This window comes from Geospiza fortis, unplaced genomic scaffold (genome assembly GCF_000277835.1).
Source record: "Geospiza fortis unplaced genomic scaffold, GeoFor_1.0 scaffold344, whole genome shotgun sequence".
In the NCBI taxonomy this organism is placed as follows: Eukaryota; Metazoa; Chordata; class Aves; order Passeriformes; family Thraupidae; genus Geospiza; species Geospiza fortis.
Window position 1 is genome coordinate 457,104 of NW_005054584.1, and position 17,260 is coordinate 474,363.

The 17,260-nt window shown below is 44.8% G+C and overlaps 1 protein-coding gene across 1 annotated transcript in view; it reads right to left on the reverse strand.

Moving 5' to 3' along the window:
* The window catches only part of TANC2 (tetratricopeptide repeat, ankyrin repeat and coiled-coil containing 2), a 142,836-nt gene that overhangs the window by 37,906 nt on the left and 87,670 nt on the right, over window positions 1-17,260 (reverse strand). The window contains exons 9-13 of the mRNA XM_031064389.1: window positions 15,875-16,138; window positions 13,177-13,302; window positions 10,321-10,602; window positions 7,454-7,587; window positions 1,345-1,576 (exon numbers count right to left, since the gene is read on the reverse strand). Coding sequence (XP_030920249.1) covers window positions 1,345-1,576; window positions 7,454-7,587; window positions 10,321-10,602; window positions 13,177-13,302; window positions 15,875-16,138 — 1,038 coding nt within the window. The remainder of the gene's footprint in view (window positions 1-1,344; window positions 1,577-7,453; window positions 7,588-10,320; window positions 10,603-13,176; window positions 13,303-15,874; window positions 16,139-17,260) is intronic.

Genomic DNA, 17,260 nt, shown 5'->3' on the forward strand with positions numbered 1-17,260 from the left:
TGGCATATGCTATTCACATGTACTGTGTGTCAGAATTTAGGGCAGATGGGGGTCAACCTCCTTGACAAGAAAAATAAGAATCCTCCGAAACACTCTGAAATCAAGAGCAGAAACAACTCCCAAGGAGCTACTGTAATAACCAAGAATTATTTTCCTCTAGAGCAGCGGTTCCTAAATGCATCCTTTTTCTTCTTCTTTTTGCCAAGAGTGATGACAGGAAAGAGCAACCACACTCCTTCCACAGTGACATTTCTCCATGCCAGGAAAACCAGCCACTGTCATGCTGTGCTGGCTATACATATGCTTTGTGCCTGGTGCAACAGGGCAGGTTGGACCCAGATGCTGCTGCTCAGAGCTTGGACACAGTTTTGAAGAGCTGATTTGAACATCAGGGCTTTGAATCTGCCAGAAGCTGCATCTCCTTCATGTTGGATCTTACACTGTAGTGTGTAGGGTGGTAACAAAATTAACTGAACTATTTTTGCAGCCAAGATGCAGCACAGGCACAGTAATAAACATGATTCTGCAGGACAACAGTCTTGAACTCTGCAACGCTCTGACAGTTTTCATGGCAACGAGCAAAGATCTTATATTTAGTGACTGTCACAATGAATTACTTATAACTTGCAGAGGGGAGAAAGAAAAGAAGACAAAATCAATGCTGTATTAGAAAAAGCTCTGTTATCAGAATAAGGCTTGTCACCAGCTCCCCCAGAAGCTTTACACATGGTGTCTATGGACTTTTATGATACCAGTCCTTTGGTGAAAGCTTCAGATTCTCCAAAACCCATGAAATAGTGACAGGGAAAGGGAAAAAAAAGTCACCCCTACACAAGTAAATCAGAACATTTGCCTGTAAGCAGTGCTGTGAATGGAACTGGTTGCTTGTATTCACCTTGAGAACTGCAAGAACAGGTTTGGGATATGAAAGAAGCAAGAAAAGGGAAGGCCAAATGGGATACTGGGAAAAAATTCCTTCCTGTGAGGGTGGTCAGGCCCTGGCACAGGTGCCCAGAGAAGCTGTGGCTGTCGCTGGGTCCCTGGAAGTGTCCAAGGCCAGGCTGGATGGGGCTTGGAGCAGCCTGAGACAGTGGAAGGTGTCCCTGCCCATGGCAGGGGTGGAATGGGATGAGCTTTAAGGTCCCTTCCAACTCAAGGCATGCCATGATTCTCAGTCTTCCCAGCTTGCCCAGATCCCACCTCTTCCCTCCAGCTCGAGAAGCGATGCAGACAGATCAATCCATCGCTTCATTTAAACGCCCATAACGCAATTAAGCATCACTTTAAAAACCATATTAAAAAAAGGCACATGGGAGGCTGGGGCACGGCGGGGAACAGCAGTACCTTTGTGCAGGCTCTCCAGGGGCTCCAGGACGCCCCTGCGGAAGGAGGCCATGGGGTCCTGCACGCAGGAGCGGAGGCTGAGCAGGCTCTGCAGGTGCGGCTCGCGCAGCAGCTGCTCCCGGTACGCCACGAACTGCGGCGAGCGGCAGAGCAGGGCGGCCACGTTGTGCACGAACTCGGGCACCAGGCAGGTGTAGGCGTTGTCAGCCTGGCAGTAGTGGTAAGCTACGACCTAGCAAAGAGAAAAGAATGAAAAATTCCGTGTCTTCATCAGAGCCACGCAGGGACAGCTGTAAAAGCAGCGGTTTTTCCGCTGGTGAGTTTGAGCTGTTCTGACAGGTGAAGTCTTTAAGAGCAATGAGTGTTAACTACCTATGACAAGAATCCAGACAAATCAGTTGGTAAAAATAGGCACTGATCCTGAAAAATGACTGGACCTCCCTCCTGAGGAATAAATGAAATTAAGCCGTAGCTGTCTGCAGAGACAGACAGTGACAGTGGCTGACATCTCTGAAGTGCTGTGCTGAGCTTGGATTGTGCTCTGAGTTCTGTTTAAGAACTTGGTGCCAGTAAAAACTTGTGATTGTTTTCTTGAACTTATTCTTTATGTGCTTTGTTTTCACATGTCAAGCTCTGTGGAAGTGGACAGACAGCACTCCTTGAGTCCATCACAGCGAGGCAGCACCGCAGGTACAGATTCCCCTGAGGCGGGGGCGATGGCAGCTCACTGTACTTTACTCATACATTGTGATCCCACACTCCATTAAAAAAATTAATTCAATTTAAAAAATAAAGAAAAAAAAAGTTATCCTTTTCCCAGCTTTCCTCTGACTTTTCCAGCTCAGCAAACTCTGCTAGAACCCTGCTACATTCTGCCCGCTTATTCAAATAAGCAGAAAACCAGTGATATCTTCTCAGGCCATGCTGCCAAGTTTCTTGTTTTCTTTTGCAATATAAAAATGGCCCTCAAAAATCTGTGTCTGTTTGCGAATCCCCTGGGAAGCTGCTCTGGCACCACTCCAGCCCAGCTTCTCCTGCTCCCTTGCTGCCTCCAGCCTCAGGCACTGCCTGCCCATTTGGAATGAGCCTCTGCCAGGGCACAAAGCTTTTCTCCAGCTCCCATTCTGGACTGGGTTTTCTTTTCAAATATCACTGAGTATCCAAAAATATCCCAGCAAGGCAGGTGGGAGCAGTTCTGTACCAAAACCACCACTGCCCTGGAGCACTGTAGCACAGAATGTTGCAAAATAAATTGCATTTTTGAACTTGGGAAGGACAATATAGCTGAGAACACTGTGAAAAGGAAAAGCTCCTCTGGAGCTCAGGGAAGCTGGGATGAAATGTGCCCATGGCTCTGGACATGATAAAGGCTTTCTGTCTCTCTACCTGCAAAACCTGTCCCTTAGATTGCAGGAGGCTCCAGGGTGGCAAGGGCAGAGAAGGATGGTACCAAGGAATGAACACATCAGGCTGTGGAGTCCTCACCCACTGCTGGTTCAGCACTGGCTTTTAATTTTCAATATGAAATTACCCATGGGATATAATGCAGTAATTTCCTTTCCCAGTCAAAACGAGGTGTGACACACGCAGCGATGAGAAAGCTGGGCTGTTATTTCAAGCATCAAGCTCTAATACGTGTATTTAAGTTTTAATGGATACCTCCAAATTCCTTACAGAATTTTTCCTACCAGACAGTTAAAATATAATGAATTCCCTTAGAGAACAGCACTACGTTAAGTAATTACAGGGGTAATGATTTCTTTTCATCAATCCTATTTATTTGGGGATTATAACTTGTGCATTTCACAGAATGAAGTTTGCAAGTTGCCATTCCTTGATATCAGGTTCCACTAACAGAAATTACTCTGATTTCCTATGCAATTTCTGTGTAGACACAAAAATAGTTTCTTTTAATGAAAGGCCAATTAATTTCTTCCAGGAATCTGAAGAGTCATGTCATGGAAAAAGGGTCACCCATAATCATCATCATCATCAGATTTTGGGACACACATGCAATTACAACCCAATTAATTTCAGCCACTTCTCATGCATTACAGATGGACTTGATGACCTTAAGAGGTCTTTTCAAACCTTAGCAGTTCTATGATTCCATGATTTCTGATCCCTGTGCTCGATTTACTGGCGTATCAACTAAGCCTTATAACCAGTAGGATAAACATAATGCTTAATGGGTGGATCTGAAGCTAAAGCAGTAAGCAAAGGAAGATTCTGGGAAGTCAACCAAAGCAAAGGCAGAATGACGTTCTTAGAAAATGCAACCTGAGCCAGAATTTCATCTTGATGTTATTTATTCTCTGTGACATTTTCTCTCAAATCACAGAGAGGCTGCCAAAAGTCAGTGCTGCGAGTGGAGCCTGGTGCTGGAGATGGGGCTGAGAATCAGGCTCCTCACTTACATGGAGCTGGGTGGGAAGCAGTATTCTCACACTGTAAAACTTTTCAAGGTTTCCAATCCTGTTCCACCCTTGGGAATGAGACCAGGTGAATGTGAGAAGTGTAAGAGCCTCCAGGGTGGCAAGGGGCTGGCGTGGATGGGACTCACCCCAAACAGGTTCAAACAAGGCAGAATGACGTTCTTAGAAAATGCAACCTGAGCCAGAATTTGCCATCACACCTCCTCTGTGGTTTGTCTTGGTTTCCTTCTGGAAGCATGTCGTACAAGAGCAGCCAACCCCCCTTGGACCAACCTCCCAGACCCCTGAGCTCACAGCAACACTCCACTCCCTCCAGGGCTCTTAAAGGGCTTCAGCACTGTATTTTAACATTTAACAAGATTTTTTTTTTTGACCCATACAAAATAGCTTCAAATAAATGCAGTGTAAGACTTTGACCTGCCACTATGCCACACGCCAGGCACAACGCTGGCTGGGAAAATGGAAATGGCCATTAGCACTGCATGTGACTGTGACCCAGTATGTGGCACGTGTGACCCAGTTTATTGGGAATGTTCATTACCTTTATATAGCTGAGTATGCTGGTAAATGCTTTCTGAAACTCATTAGTGGCCCAGGGCATCAAGGCTCAGCAGCAATGAATCCCTTCACCTCTGTGTAGGGTAGGAGCACTCTGTTTTTATATGCCTGCAGCAATGTTAGTGATGCTTTGGATATGGCTTGGAGGATGGGGAGAAGAGCCTCTGGAGCCACCAGCTGTGCTCAGCATCAGAAAAATGAACTAATGCAATGGATGTGCAGCTCCTCCACCAGCTGCTCTGCACGGGGTACAACCCATTAGTGTAGCTGAGCTGGGTTTCAGGTCCATTTGTTAAAGTGCTGCTACCACAAGCCACCACACAGCAGCCAGAAACCCGAAGAATAAAGCTGTTCAATGGGTTAGTTAAAACTGGGTAGCCAGTCCATTAAAAATCCTCTGTGAGTAAAGGATAAACCTTCAGGGAAAAGGAAAGGTCAGCATGGCAGGACCAAGTCGAGCTCCTGCTTGCCAGTCAGCAGTTACATAGTTCTAAAATTAATGATTTGTTCATCTCTGACATTAAGAGCTAAATGCAAACTTTGCCCTCAAGAATTTACTGTATAAAAACCAGGCATAAAAGTACAACCCTGAGTAATCCAGAGGAAGAAAAGCAACTGTTTGCTCACCTTTCATTTCTGTCATCACAGATACACAACTTCTGAATATTGGGATAAGTGACATTTTCAGAGGGAAGGGGAGTGGGTGAGAGGACAACGAGCTTCCCACCAGCATTCTGGAGCCTGTACCAGCCATTACCTAAGACTGTTTGTATATTATTAATCTGCTTTTGTAATGATCTGCATTTCTCCAGCACAGGGACCTCAGCCCAATCTGAGAACATTCTTCTCTGCTCAGTGCAGGCAGAGGTGGAACATCTGCACACAGCTTTCTCCAGCTCCTCACATATGGTTCATCTAACTCCTAAAATAACCCTGACAATTGTGGTTGTCCATCACTGTCAACACTTCTGTGCTTCCATTCTGACTTCAGTGTAAACACAACTATAAAACACACACATCCAAAAAACACTTTTCCATCCAGACAGACCAAAGGACCTTAAAACCCTTCCTAAAGAGTCTGCAGCCAAGGTACAACAACCTATTCTTACTTTAATTTTGGCTGTAAGGATTGTTTTTAGCTCTTTCTCCAGTCATCAGAGATGCAAAAAAATCTTCAGTGAGCAATCTATGCTGTGACACAGTGTTTGAAAGAGCCATATTCCTTACTTTTTCCAGGAGGAAACAAGCTAAACTAGCATCCATTTATCAATTACATACCCAGCAGGATGACTTAAGCACTCAGGGGAAGTGATAGATGAGGTATTTTAAGCAGAGATAGCACACTTTACTGCCCTTTCTGGTAGTCTGCAGAGCTTCAGATTTGCAAGGAATACAATGACTAATGCAACCTGAACAAAACCAGACCTGGGCATTGCATTCCTTTCAAGAACTCCATGTGGAAGAGGAGAGTATCAAATCTTAGTATTTGTTTATGCAGCACATGCTACCTGCCTGGCTATCGGTGTGCAGCAGGAAAGCAGACAGGACAAGACAGCATCTGGCACAAAAACCCAAGCAAAACAACTTGAAAATAACTTCAGAGACTTTTCTTGCTGTTTTCCTCTCTGAAGTGGGAGCAGGTGACAGGAAAGCATTACCTGCTCCCATCTTCCCAAAAGGTGGAGGAGGAGCAAGAACAAACTCCTTGGATTTCAAAGTAATAGAATGGCACCTTCCCAACTCCACAGAATTAGGGTTAAATCTCAGTAATACAATAAAATTCAAGCTGTAAATCTTACATACATAAATGACAGTGTTCCATATGTTCCATACAAACCATTCCTGCCAAAACAGCAAGTAATTTGTGTATTGTTCCAAAGGCTATGGTCTACTTTGGAGAATTTTCAAAAAAATTCCCAAGCGCACACACAGCATTAACACTCAGCTTGTGCCTTCCCCAAGTGCAGTGCCTGCCCTTTTCAAACAAAACACTGCTCAAACACTGGGCAATTTTGTTCTCAGTGCTGAAGAAAAAACACAATTATTCCAATAATTGTGTCATATCCTAACATTTGCAATGAGAAAGTAGGGTGGCTGTGAAAGACAAACCCTCAGAGTAACAGGGAGGTGCATTTGATCTAGAGTGAGTTTCATTTTTGAGAAATAACTTCCCCGGGTACTAAAACCCCTTCCAGAAGTCTCTCTTGAGGCACTCCAAGTGAGCATTTGAACGCAGGGATTTTTCCAAGTGACGTCAAGAGGGAGAAGTTCCAAGGAGTGGCTTGAGAAGTTCCAAGGACTAAAGCTGCTGTTTTCCCAAGGAGCCCCCAGCCCTGAGCAGGCAGTGCCATACCTCTGAGGCCAATCTCTGCATGGCCCTTTTCCCAAGGAGCCCCAAGCAGGAGGCCAATCTCCACATGGCTCTTTTCCCCAGGAGCCTCCAGCCCCGAGTGGGCAGTTCTGTACCTCCAAGGCCAATCTCCACATGGCTTCCCTTTGCCCCAGGAGCCCCCAGCCCTGAGCAGGCAGTGCCATACCTGCAAGGCCAATCTCTGCATGGCTGCCCTTTTCCCCAGGAGCCTCCAGCCCCGAGTGGGCAGTTCTGTACCTCCAAGGCCAATCTCCACATGGCTCTTTTCCCCAGGAGCCTCCAGCCCCGAGTGGGCAGTTCTGTACCTCCAAGGCCAATCTCCACATGGCTCTTTTCCCCAGGAGCCTCCAGCCCCGAGTGGGCAGTTCTGTACCTCCAAGGCCAATCTCCACATGGCCCTTTTCCCCAGGAGCTCCCAGCCCCAGGCAGGAGTCCAATCTCTGCATGGCCCTTTTCCCCAAGAGCCCCCAGCCCTGAGCAGGCAGTGCCATACCTGTAGGGCCAATTTCCACATGGCCCTTTCCCCAGGGCCCCCCGGCCCCAAGCAGGTGCCGTACCTGCGAGGCCAATCTCCTCATGGCCCTTTTCGCCAGGAGCTCCCAGCCCCAAGCAGGAGTCCAATCTCCTCATGGCCCTTTTCTCCAAGAGCCACCAGTCCTGAGCAAGCAGTGCCATACCTGTGAGGCCAATCTCCTCATGGCCCTTTTCCCCAAGAGCCCCCAGCCCTGAGCAGGCAGTGCCATACCTGCGAGGCCAATCTCCTCATGGCCTCCTCCTGGCGCCGCCGCATCTCGGGCGTCCCCGGGCAGCTCCCGCTCGCGATGGACGTGTGGGCAGAGGGCGGCTGTGCCAAGGGCAGCTCCCGGTTGGCATCCACATCTGTCCAAGGGAAGAGGTTGGGACAAGCACTGACATTATTATTGAAAGCCAGGCAGCTGCTGTTTCCTAGGTTAAAAATACTTCCCACAAATGCTCTGGTTGGGATCTCAGGGATTTCCAGGCCAGAGGCTTCTCAAGAAACTTCTTTTGGAAGCAGAAAAGGACCACTAAGAAAAAGCCTTGAGTTTGGTCTTATTCATCTTCCCCACTGTAATTTCATTGACTTCTAAATAATGACAATAATGGAGTGAACTGGGCCCTCCGGCAGGCTCTGCTTTCAGGTTTGGTGGATTTGAGTGCAGAGCTCTCCTGCTCTCCACTTCTGCCAACAGACCTTCCCTTGTTATGAACAATGGCTGGTTAATTTGGTTCCAAGTCCTCCTTCAGCACAGACAGCCGATTTTTCTGAATTACAGGCCTATTTTCTAACATAAATAAACAAAGAGCCCCAGCTAATACAGCCATCTGAAGCCCATTAATTTAATCAGGGGGAGAGGAGCAGGAGCAGCACAAGGATCTGGAAAAGGCTTGCAAGCAAATAATAAATTATCCTGGAATCATCTCTGGCAAGTTTAACTCTGTTCTAGTACATTTTAGCTGCTTCTTTTGCCTGGTAAAGCAGAAATTGGCTTTACCAGCAGATTGCTACAGAAGCTCATCCACCTGGCCTTTGTGGATAACATTCCCAAACTATTTTTATTTTCATTTCAAAGTACTCATATGGAGGGTTTTTGAATGGCACCACAACATGCAGCACTTGGTGATGTCTAATTATTGATTATTTTAAGAACAACACCACTCTGAAGTGCAGTCTGTGCTGGCAGAGGATTCTCCTGACTGGATTGCTGCAATGCATCCCTGAGCTTGACTGGAAATAATCATGCAAACAATGACCCATTTAATGGCAAACAACAGAGGAGAACGACTGCTGCCTCCATAATTAAACCCTGAATGTGTTAGAATGAGGCACTTTCTTGATTCTGAGCATAACACCACTGTCACCTGTATTAATTTTCTACGAGAGGAATTAGAAGTATGAGGCTGCATTGAAGCCAGTTTAATTAGCTGATTGCACAACTGCCATATGAGAGTCAGACCACCTGATTAGCACGTATTAATTAGCATAGATTTAATCAGCATAATAGATTTTTTCCAGCATGTGGAAAAAGAAATGACAAAGAAACTTATCACAAAATCAGAGATGAATCATAGAATACCCTGAATTGGAAGGGACCCGCAAGGATCTTGCAGAATAATTATCTTCTATAGCTAGATTTGTGATCTCTTTAGGAAATCAAGTCTAATTAATTACTGATTCTGAAGGTTTCCATCCTAACAACTAACACTGAGGAATCATTCAGCTTTCAACTCCAGGGACAGACCAGAGTGAAGTAAAACAATGTGTTAGGTGGGACCAAGGATCTTCATCATCTGTGGACAAAGGGTGCAAGGCACCCCATGTGAGAAATCCAACTTTTAGTCCAGAAGGAGTTTAGCACAGCCTGATCTTTAATGTCCACCATCATCCTAAGGAGACTGGGGACACACACTCACAGCTGGTGCACTGCAGAGCTGCAGGTAAAATATAGAAACAAGCCCTGCCTTTCACTACACATTGTTTATTTAGCTCTGACAAGTGACACTGTTCAACATGCCAATCCCAGTGACATTTCTGCTCTTCTGATAGGGCAAGAGCACAGCATTTCCAGTAAACAGATTTAACTACAGCTTCACTGAGATACAGTGACCTACATCCTTAAAGATACCTTCAGGTACCTAACTCAGTATTTTTAGTCCTGTCTTACTCACTCACTGAAAGCTGAGTGATTTCAAAATGTTGTCATCTCTACCTGCAAACCTGCCAGTGGGTAGTGATGGGAATTGGATGGGACCAGAGGAGGTAGAGCAATCTTGGGTCCTGAGCCTACAGGGGCTGGTGACCTGCATGGAATATTTACACCATGATTCAAGGAGATAAACAATCTGTATGGGAAGAAGAATGCATTGGCATGGATTTACAATCATAGAATACTAACTGCCTGATCTGGCTGGAGATGTCATGAGCAGGGGGATTGGACTACATGACCTTTAAAGGTCCCTTCAAACCCAAACTATTCTGTGATTCTATGGTTCTAAAATTGGAGGCTTCCCAGCCAGAGAAAGTCTGTGATGTTTTTAAGCCAGACAGCCTATTCTGACTCTTCAAAAAGCAGCTTTGGAACAGGAGCAGTATAAAGGCTGTCTGTAGCAGTACCTAAAGGGACTCCAAGAGAGCTGAAGAGGGACTTTAAACAAGGGCATGGAGTGATAGGACAAGAGGGAACGGCCTCAAGCTGAAGGAAGGTAGATTTAGATTAGGAAGAATTTAGATTAGGTATTAGGAAGAAATTGTTCCCTGTGAGGGTGGGGAGGCCCTGGCACAGGTTGCCCAGGGAAGCTGTGGCTGCCCCATCTCTGCAAGTATCCAAGGCCAGGTTGGATGAGGCTTGGAGCAACCTGGGATAGTGGAAGGTGCCTCTGCCTATGGCAGGGGGTGGGAATGAGATAATCTTTAAAGTTCTTCCAACCCAAACCATTCAGGGCTTCTATGACACACTTTCAAAGGTCCTTCCTTTGCTTGACAACAAAGACTAAGCTGATTCCTTGGGCCTGAAGAGAAACGGGATTATTTCAGCCAAGCCCACTCTAAAAGCTGCCGCAAAACCTCTGAGTTTTGGAGACCCACATCCTTACGTTTTGGAGAGGCGTGGGGGCTATCAGAAGCGATCTGCCTCATCCTGGTGCCGTGGCAGCTGAGCGCCACCAGCCTGGAGATGATGGCGGTTTTGCCGAAGCCGATGTTGCCGACGATGACCACGCCGCGGTTGACGCTGGCGTTGGAGCTCTGCAGCTGCGCGTCGATCTCGTGGAACACCCAGTCCCGGCCCACGAACACCGACTCGGTGGTGATGCTGGGCACCTCGAAGAGCAGCGGCTTCAGGGAGATGTCGGGGGGTCTGTAGGGTGCAAAGCGCACTGGAAAGGGAGACAAGGGAAGAACATCAACGTCCACGCCCGTTACAGTCATATTTTCTGGAAAAATCCCTTCGCCAGGACTTCTGTCCTGGGAAGCTGAGAAGACTCAGAGAAAAAGGAAAACGATATTATCTCATTTGCTTCTCCTGTGTTCTGCTGCTTTAGAATGTGGTTTGAAGATTGTTTATCCAACAGGTGGTTGTTTCATTGGTTTCATGTGAATTGTTTTGACTTATTAGCCAATCACAGCCAAGCTGTGTTGAGGATCTGAAAAGAGTCATGCGTTTTTCATTAGTATCTTTTAGCCTTCTATCAGTATGCTTTCTGTATTCTTTAACATTCTTTAGTATAGTTTAGTTTAGTATTCTTAATATAATAATAATTCTTAATATATGTCTGCTGACATTTGCTTTCTGGAGAAGAAAACTCACGGTACATCACAGCCATCACCTTGTGCCTTGGGTTACAGCAACCTGAAAAGCCTCAAATCCCCAGGGATGAAAATGGGGAAAGCAAAAATTGCCTTCCCTATCCTATTAAAAAGCTGTCACTGGGAAGAATCCTTATCACACTCTTAGTGTTGGGATTCGTCTATTGCTCTCTATTGCTCCCCTGCTTGAAATAATTGATTTAACAAAAAATAGCAGAGACAATCTCCCATTTAGTCTCTCTCACTGGGATTTTCAAACCCTGGGAACAGACAGTGGGCTGTAATGTGTCCCCCAGAACAGGGCCACAAATGTCTTCACTATTTCAGCCCAGTGCCAAGACTAGGGATATTAAAATTAAACACAAGTTTAAGATTTCCAGCTGGAACAAAGAGCTGCAGTTTTTAACAGCCCAGATTGATGCAATTTCACAGCAATAGCTGCAAAATGCAGCATTTGAGGGAGGAGCCCCTCCTTGCATATGCAATGACATGAAAATGTTTCCAAATAGTGATGGTTTGCCTTTTCACATCTTCTTCTCCCTCTCTTTTTAAAAACAGCACAGAACCTCAGGTAGGATAAGAAACAAACTTTAAAAAATTGAAACACTGCTGCTATTCTCATGCAACTGTCATAAAAAGGAAAAAAAAACCGCAGAAGGAAAATATGTAGTGCAACAAGGGTTTCAAAAGTGTGTCTGGAAAACAATTTGATTCTGTTCCTACAATAAAGTTGAATGTTTTGGATGCAATCACTGCAAATTACACAGCCTTGGCAAGCTCCTGCCTCCGAACATATGGAAATTTGGTCTGTCAAACTTTGCTTTCTTCACTTACTGCCTGCTAATGCACTTCTAGAACTGCCTAAGCAGCCAGGAGGATTTCATTGCAGACTGCCATCCAAAGCTCACAAACCCAGTCTTTGGGGGGGCTCATGTCTTTGGTACAAAGTCCTGCCAGGCTGTACCAGGTCGAGTATGTTGGGTGAAAAACCAGCCTGTGCCTTCCAGCTCCCCAGTTCCTCACCCTAAGATGGTGGGCTCAAAAAAAAACCCCTAGAGAACAGGAAAGTTTCGGGTATGGCCAAAAGAAACCCCTCTTCTATGCACAGGGGAGAATACAGCAGTCTTTTGGCACAGAAACAACTTGAAAATATCCCAAATGAGCTTTCTTGGCCACTTACTCATCTGTGCAATAAAAAATGATGGGGCTGAAGCATTAGCCTGGTGATCTGCTGCAGACTCAGGACTGTCACACTGACAGCTTCAGCACGTGGTGGAAGACTGAGCTCAGATTAAAAGACGGATGTAAGTTGAAGGGTGGGCTGAAATCCCAAGGAGATGGTGTGCAAATTGTGCTAGAGGTGCTTGGGAATAATAAGCAAAAAAGTAAAATGTCAGCCCTGGCTCCTCTTCTCATTGGTAATGTCTTGTTTGGGGAATTTGCCACAAAGAACCACAAAAATTTCCCCTTCAAAAGGCTTTTTAGAACTCAAAGAGCTGCCTGAATACAGGCATTGTGAGAAACTCTACAAGCAATGGCTGAGCTGGTGGCCTCATCACTGCACTGGGCTCCTTCCCCACTGGCACACCGCAGAATGCAAGGGGGAACTGCAATCTCTGGCCTTGATTAAAAAAATAAGACAAAACAGTAGTAGTCCATAAAATTTCTCATTTTTAATAACTTAGCAAATTATTAAGCCCAAGGAGACCAGCTGAGAGCTGGGGGTATTCATCCTGGAGAAGAGACAAGAGAAGGCTCTGGGATGACCTTACTGCAGACTTTCAGTGCCTAAAGATGCTCCAAGAGAGCAGGAGAGGGACTTTGCACAAGGGCCTGAAGGGACAGGACACAGGGCAGGGTTGGATGAGATATTAGGAAGGAATTGCTCCCTGTGAGGGTGGGCAGGCCCTGGCACAGGTTCCCAGAGAAGCTGTGCAGTGTCTAAAGCCAGGTTGGACAGGGCTTGGAGCAGCCTGGGACAGTGGAAGCTGTCCCTGCCATGGCAGGGCTGGCACTGGACAGACCTTAAGGTCCTTTTCAAACCCAAACCATCCTGAGATTCTGGTTTTCACAGAGACATGGATGAAGTTCCCCACGCAGACACCCCCAGGATGGGAAGCCCCAGGGCCTCGTTGTGCTCCTACCTCGCAGGTCCTGCTGTGCCCGGGCGCTGGCCACGCTCTGCCGCGGCATCCGCAGCGACGTGCGCAGGGGAGTGTGCCTCTGCTCGTCCAGGTAAGCCAGGTCTTCCAGGTGGGCTGAGCTGGTGGCTGCCACGAGAAAGCAAAGAAGTACATCACGCCTGGCTCTTGGATCTCATGCTCTGGTTACTGTATTTTTTTCAGTTTTGAATGAAAATACATGGAGATGTAAGTACCGTGAGACAACATAGCTGATGTGAACCAAGTACCGTATCCCCTAGGAAGAAGTAAAGTGTTTTGGTGACTTTTCCTCATGCTTCATTGATATTTGCTCTGGTCTGGTCTCCTGTTAGTGTTCCCAAATAGAAGAAGATAGCTACCACTATTCCAGGGTGCTCCAAGCCCTCTGCAACCCAGCCCTGGACTCTTCCAGCGATCCAGGGTCAGCCACAGCTTCTCTGGGCACCCTGTGCCAGGGCCTCACTCCCCTCACAGGGAAGAATGTGTTGTAAGAACTGCTCCCAGTTGTAAACTGCTCAGTGACACAATGCACTCAGTGAGTGTACTTTGTAGGCTGCTATAAAAATGGGTATTTTTGTGCTGTTTTGGAAGATTTTTGGGGAGAATCTTTAAAAAAAAAAAAAAAGGAGAAAAGAAAAAGCCAGCAGGTGTAAGTGCTGCTATACTTTGCTTCCCAAGAAAAGAATGTATACAAATTCAAATGCACTTGAAAAAAAAAAAAAAGAGAAGAAGAACCTGTTTTAGCAAAGCTCTGAATTCATGATTACCTTAAAATGTGGAATACCATGGAATACCACTAAAGGAAGGCCAGCTTTTTGCCCCGTTCTCAGCCACACTGTCTCCACAGTGATGACCTTGAGGCTCAAAATTAATATACCTATTTTCTGGTGGGTTAATTTTCAGTTGGATTAGTCAACTAATCTGGTTTATCAAGTGGTTACCCAACGTGTGTCACTGGAGCAAGGACATTGGCAGCTCAGCATTAACTCTTTCAGCAATGTCACATTTGCAGACAGACTTAAACCAACTCTGAAACTGCACCTGGTTTCCCTTTCTCATCACTCAGGCACAAAGATAATGAGGTTAAACTCTTTGGTGAAAACCACCCATATAAATCCACTACCTAAACCCCATAATTTTCTGGTGCCATAAGCATATAGGAGCTAATATGTGATCATTTGATGATAAAATGTTAAGCCAAATCTTGAATTCTCATCATATTTACTTCCACGATTTAACCTGGGACATGAACTGTGTCAGCTGTCATAGTACTTCAAAGCAGTAAAATCTCTACCAAAAAATAAACATCTAGAAGGAAAAGTTGTTCCTGAACTTTACTGGACAGTTTCCTCTTGAAATAGTATTTGCCTCTAAGTGCACCAAGCAAGTCAACAACTTCCAAAGACAATTAAATCAACACACATGTATTTAGATTTACGGTGCCCAGCCTCCTCTGTTTGCTTTGGAAGATGTTTACACAGTGTCATTTATAAGGAATTCATCTAAAGCAAGCAGGCTATGGAAGGAGAGTTTTCAAGTTTTTTCTATCCCCTCCCTTCAGCCTGGAATCTCAGGTTTTCAGTCTGTGCTGCACCTCCACGCTCTGGGTTTGTACTTCACCACGTATAAATCTAATTTCTGCATCGCTTTTAGGTCTGTGACCAGCCAAAGCAGGATTAAAAAGGAAAGCTAATCCAGTTATGCAATGCAGCCTGGTTCACCAAGGGATGCTGATTTAACAGACAATATCCCAGGCTCTTTGGGGTATCTCTCAGAATTGTCTCTGGGTTTTCTGGAGCAGCGTCTGCCAGGACTCAGAATCCAAAGTGTGGATTTCTCCACATGTCTACACACACACATAGACAACATGTTTTATCCCAGAGAAATTACCCAGCAAGAAAAAAATATGGGGCAATAAAGGAACAGGGAGTAATTCCAGGCAAGCAGCTTTGCAGCAAAGCTTTAATATTTCTAATCCCATCTCTTTTTTCTGCCCTGCTGTTACCAGCTTCAGGGGAACGCTCAGCAGGCTGGTAAAAGACATCAATAAGGTATGGCATAACATCATTTAGAAATGTTTCAAAGAACAAACATGAATTTAAATGAAATTAATGTTGATTTTATGCCAAAAAATGTCAGTCACTAGCAAACGCCAAGTGCTGTGAGGTGTGAAATGTTTGGGGCACAGTTCACCAGGAGCATTGGGACCCAGGGCAGATCTTCTGTAGACCAAGAGTAGCACCATTCTCTTAACTCCAGAGCTCTTAAGCTCTTCAGAGAACATGAGACAGGTTATTTTACTTGCAACGAATCCTTTGAACTAGTAGAAATGGCTATGATGTCATGGCACCTTAAGCCCAAGACATTTGCATTGTAATGACAGTAAAGTATCTGGCTTTTTCTTTTTAAACATATTCTCCTGTAATCTTGTTGTAAAATTTTGTAAGAAAGAGATAATAAACTGCTGAAATAACCACTAAACGCCATCAGAAACAGTTTTCCACAGAGGAATTTTTCCCTTAGAACCAATGAATCAAACAAAAAACCAATTCTTGTCATTCTTAAGTATGATGACTCCAGGAAGGAGATTTCTTTTTGGATAAGGAAACACAAGAAGGGCTGTGGCATCTGTGTGCTGTGTCTGGCTCTGACCTAAAGGGCACAAACATGAATTTCTTACCTGCTACTGAATTTGGGCGTGGCATAAGGTACAGAGGAATTGACTGCACTGATTGGGACAGGACTGTCTCCAGGTTCCTCTCGGGGATTTTGTTGAGGCTGTAGGTGGAGGCTGACATGTTCTCATCCACGCGGTACAGGCAGGAGTCCATGCTGGATTTCTGGGATTGCCACTGCTTCAGGTTTCCCCCAGATCCAAGTTCCTTACTGCTTTCCCCGCCATATTTAGTACGTTCCACATTCTCAGAGTAACTTGTCAATGTAGCTAGAAGGAAGAAATGATAAACAAAATGAGTTAACAAAGAAAGAATGGCTTGAACACACGCTGCTCAATGCTGAGCTGAGCCATTCAAGAGCCAAAAATTATCTTCATCAAATTTTCCATATCCACATAAATCAGAGATTATGGATTTTACTTTAATGATACTGTTTCTGCTTACGACTTCTAAAAGAACATTTAAGCTCTAATGTTTTGGCTCATACAGTTAAAAGCCATTTGTAATTACAAAGAGTATTAAAAATTCTGTGCTGCATTGTATTCAAATACACCATTCCAGAAAGAACAGAAATTATTTAGGAGGAAACATTACCATGGCTCCTCATGTCTTTTAATTGGCATCATAGTTTCTACCTTTCCTTTTCCAGGGAATGTTTGCAGAAGTTTGCAAGGTTTGACACTGAGAAGCCTCCACTGACCTGCCTGAACAACCAGCTCCCATGGATTAGTTTGGCTCAGTATCTTTGCATCCCATCAAACGTTCTAAAATTTAGTTGCTTGCAATGTATTTTGAAATTAAACCCAACACATGAAACTGCAAAGAACTGGTATTTATTTGTTGGCATTTATACATAGACTTGCTGTCAGGTAAACATATTTATGATTTAGGATAAGAAAAATCAGATAAAAACAGAAAACAGCTATTCATACATTTCTATTGCTCCCTCAAACTGTCTGAGAAATATCTTTGAAATGATTCTCTATAAAAAACTCCATTTCAAAGACTGGGTTTGCGGGGCAAGGCATGCCGTGTTTTCTATTCTCAGGAAAAAAAATCCCCATTGATCCATTAGGATCCATTAGAATCTGTTAATTTTAAAAGTCTATCTCAGTATGTGTCTAATTAGTCTTTGAAAAAACAAATCAGCAGCTGACATCAGTCATCTTCCAACACATCAAACTGAGGAAAAACAAAATAAACATGTCAAAATAAGTTTTCTTTAAGTGAAACAACAAAAAAGAAAAAAAAAGCTATTAAGTCCTGCTGCCCCTTTTTCTAATCAACAATTTGTGTTCATTCTAAACATAATTTTCTCTAGTTTACACTAAAGCTGTTTTATGTGCAAACTCATCACTGAAGCAGATATTTAGGACCGTTCCCTGTGGATT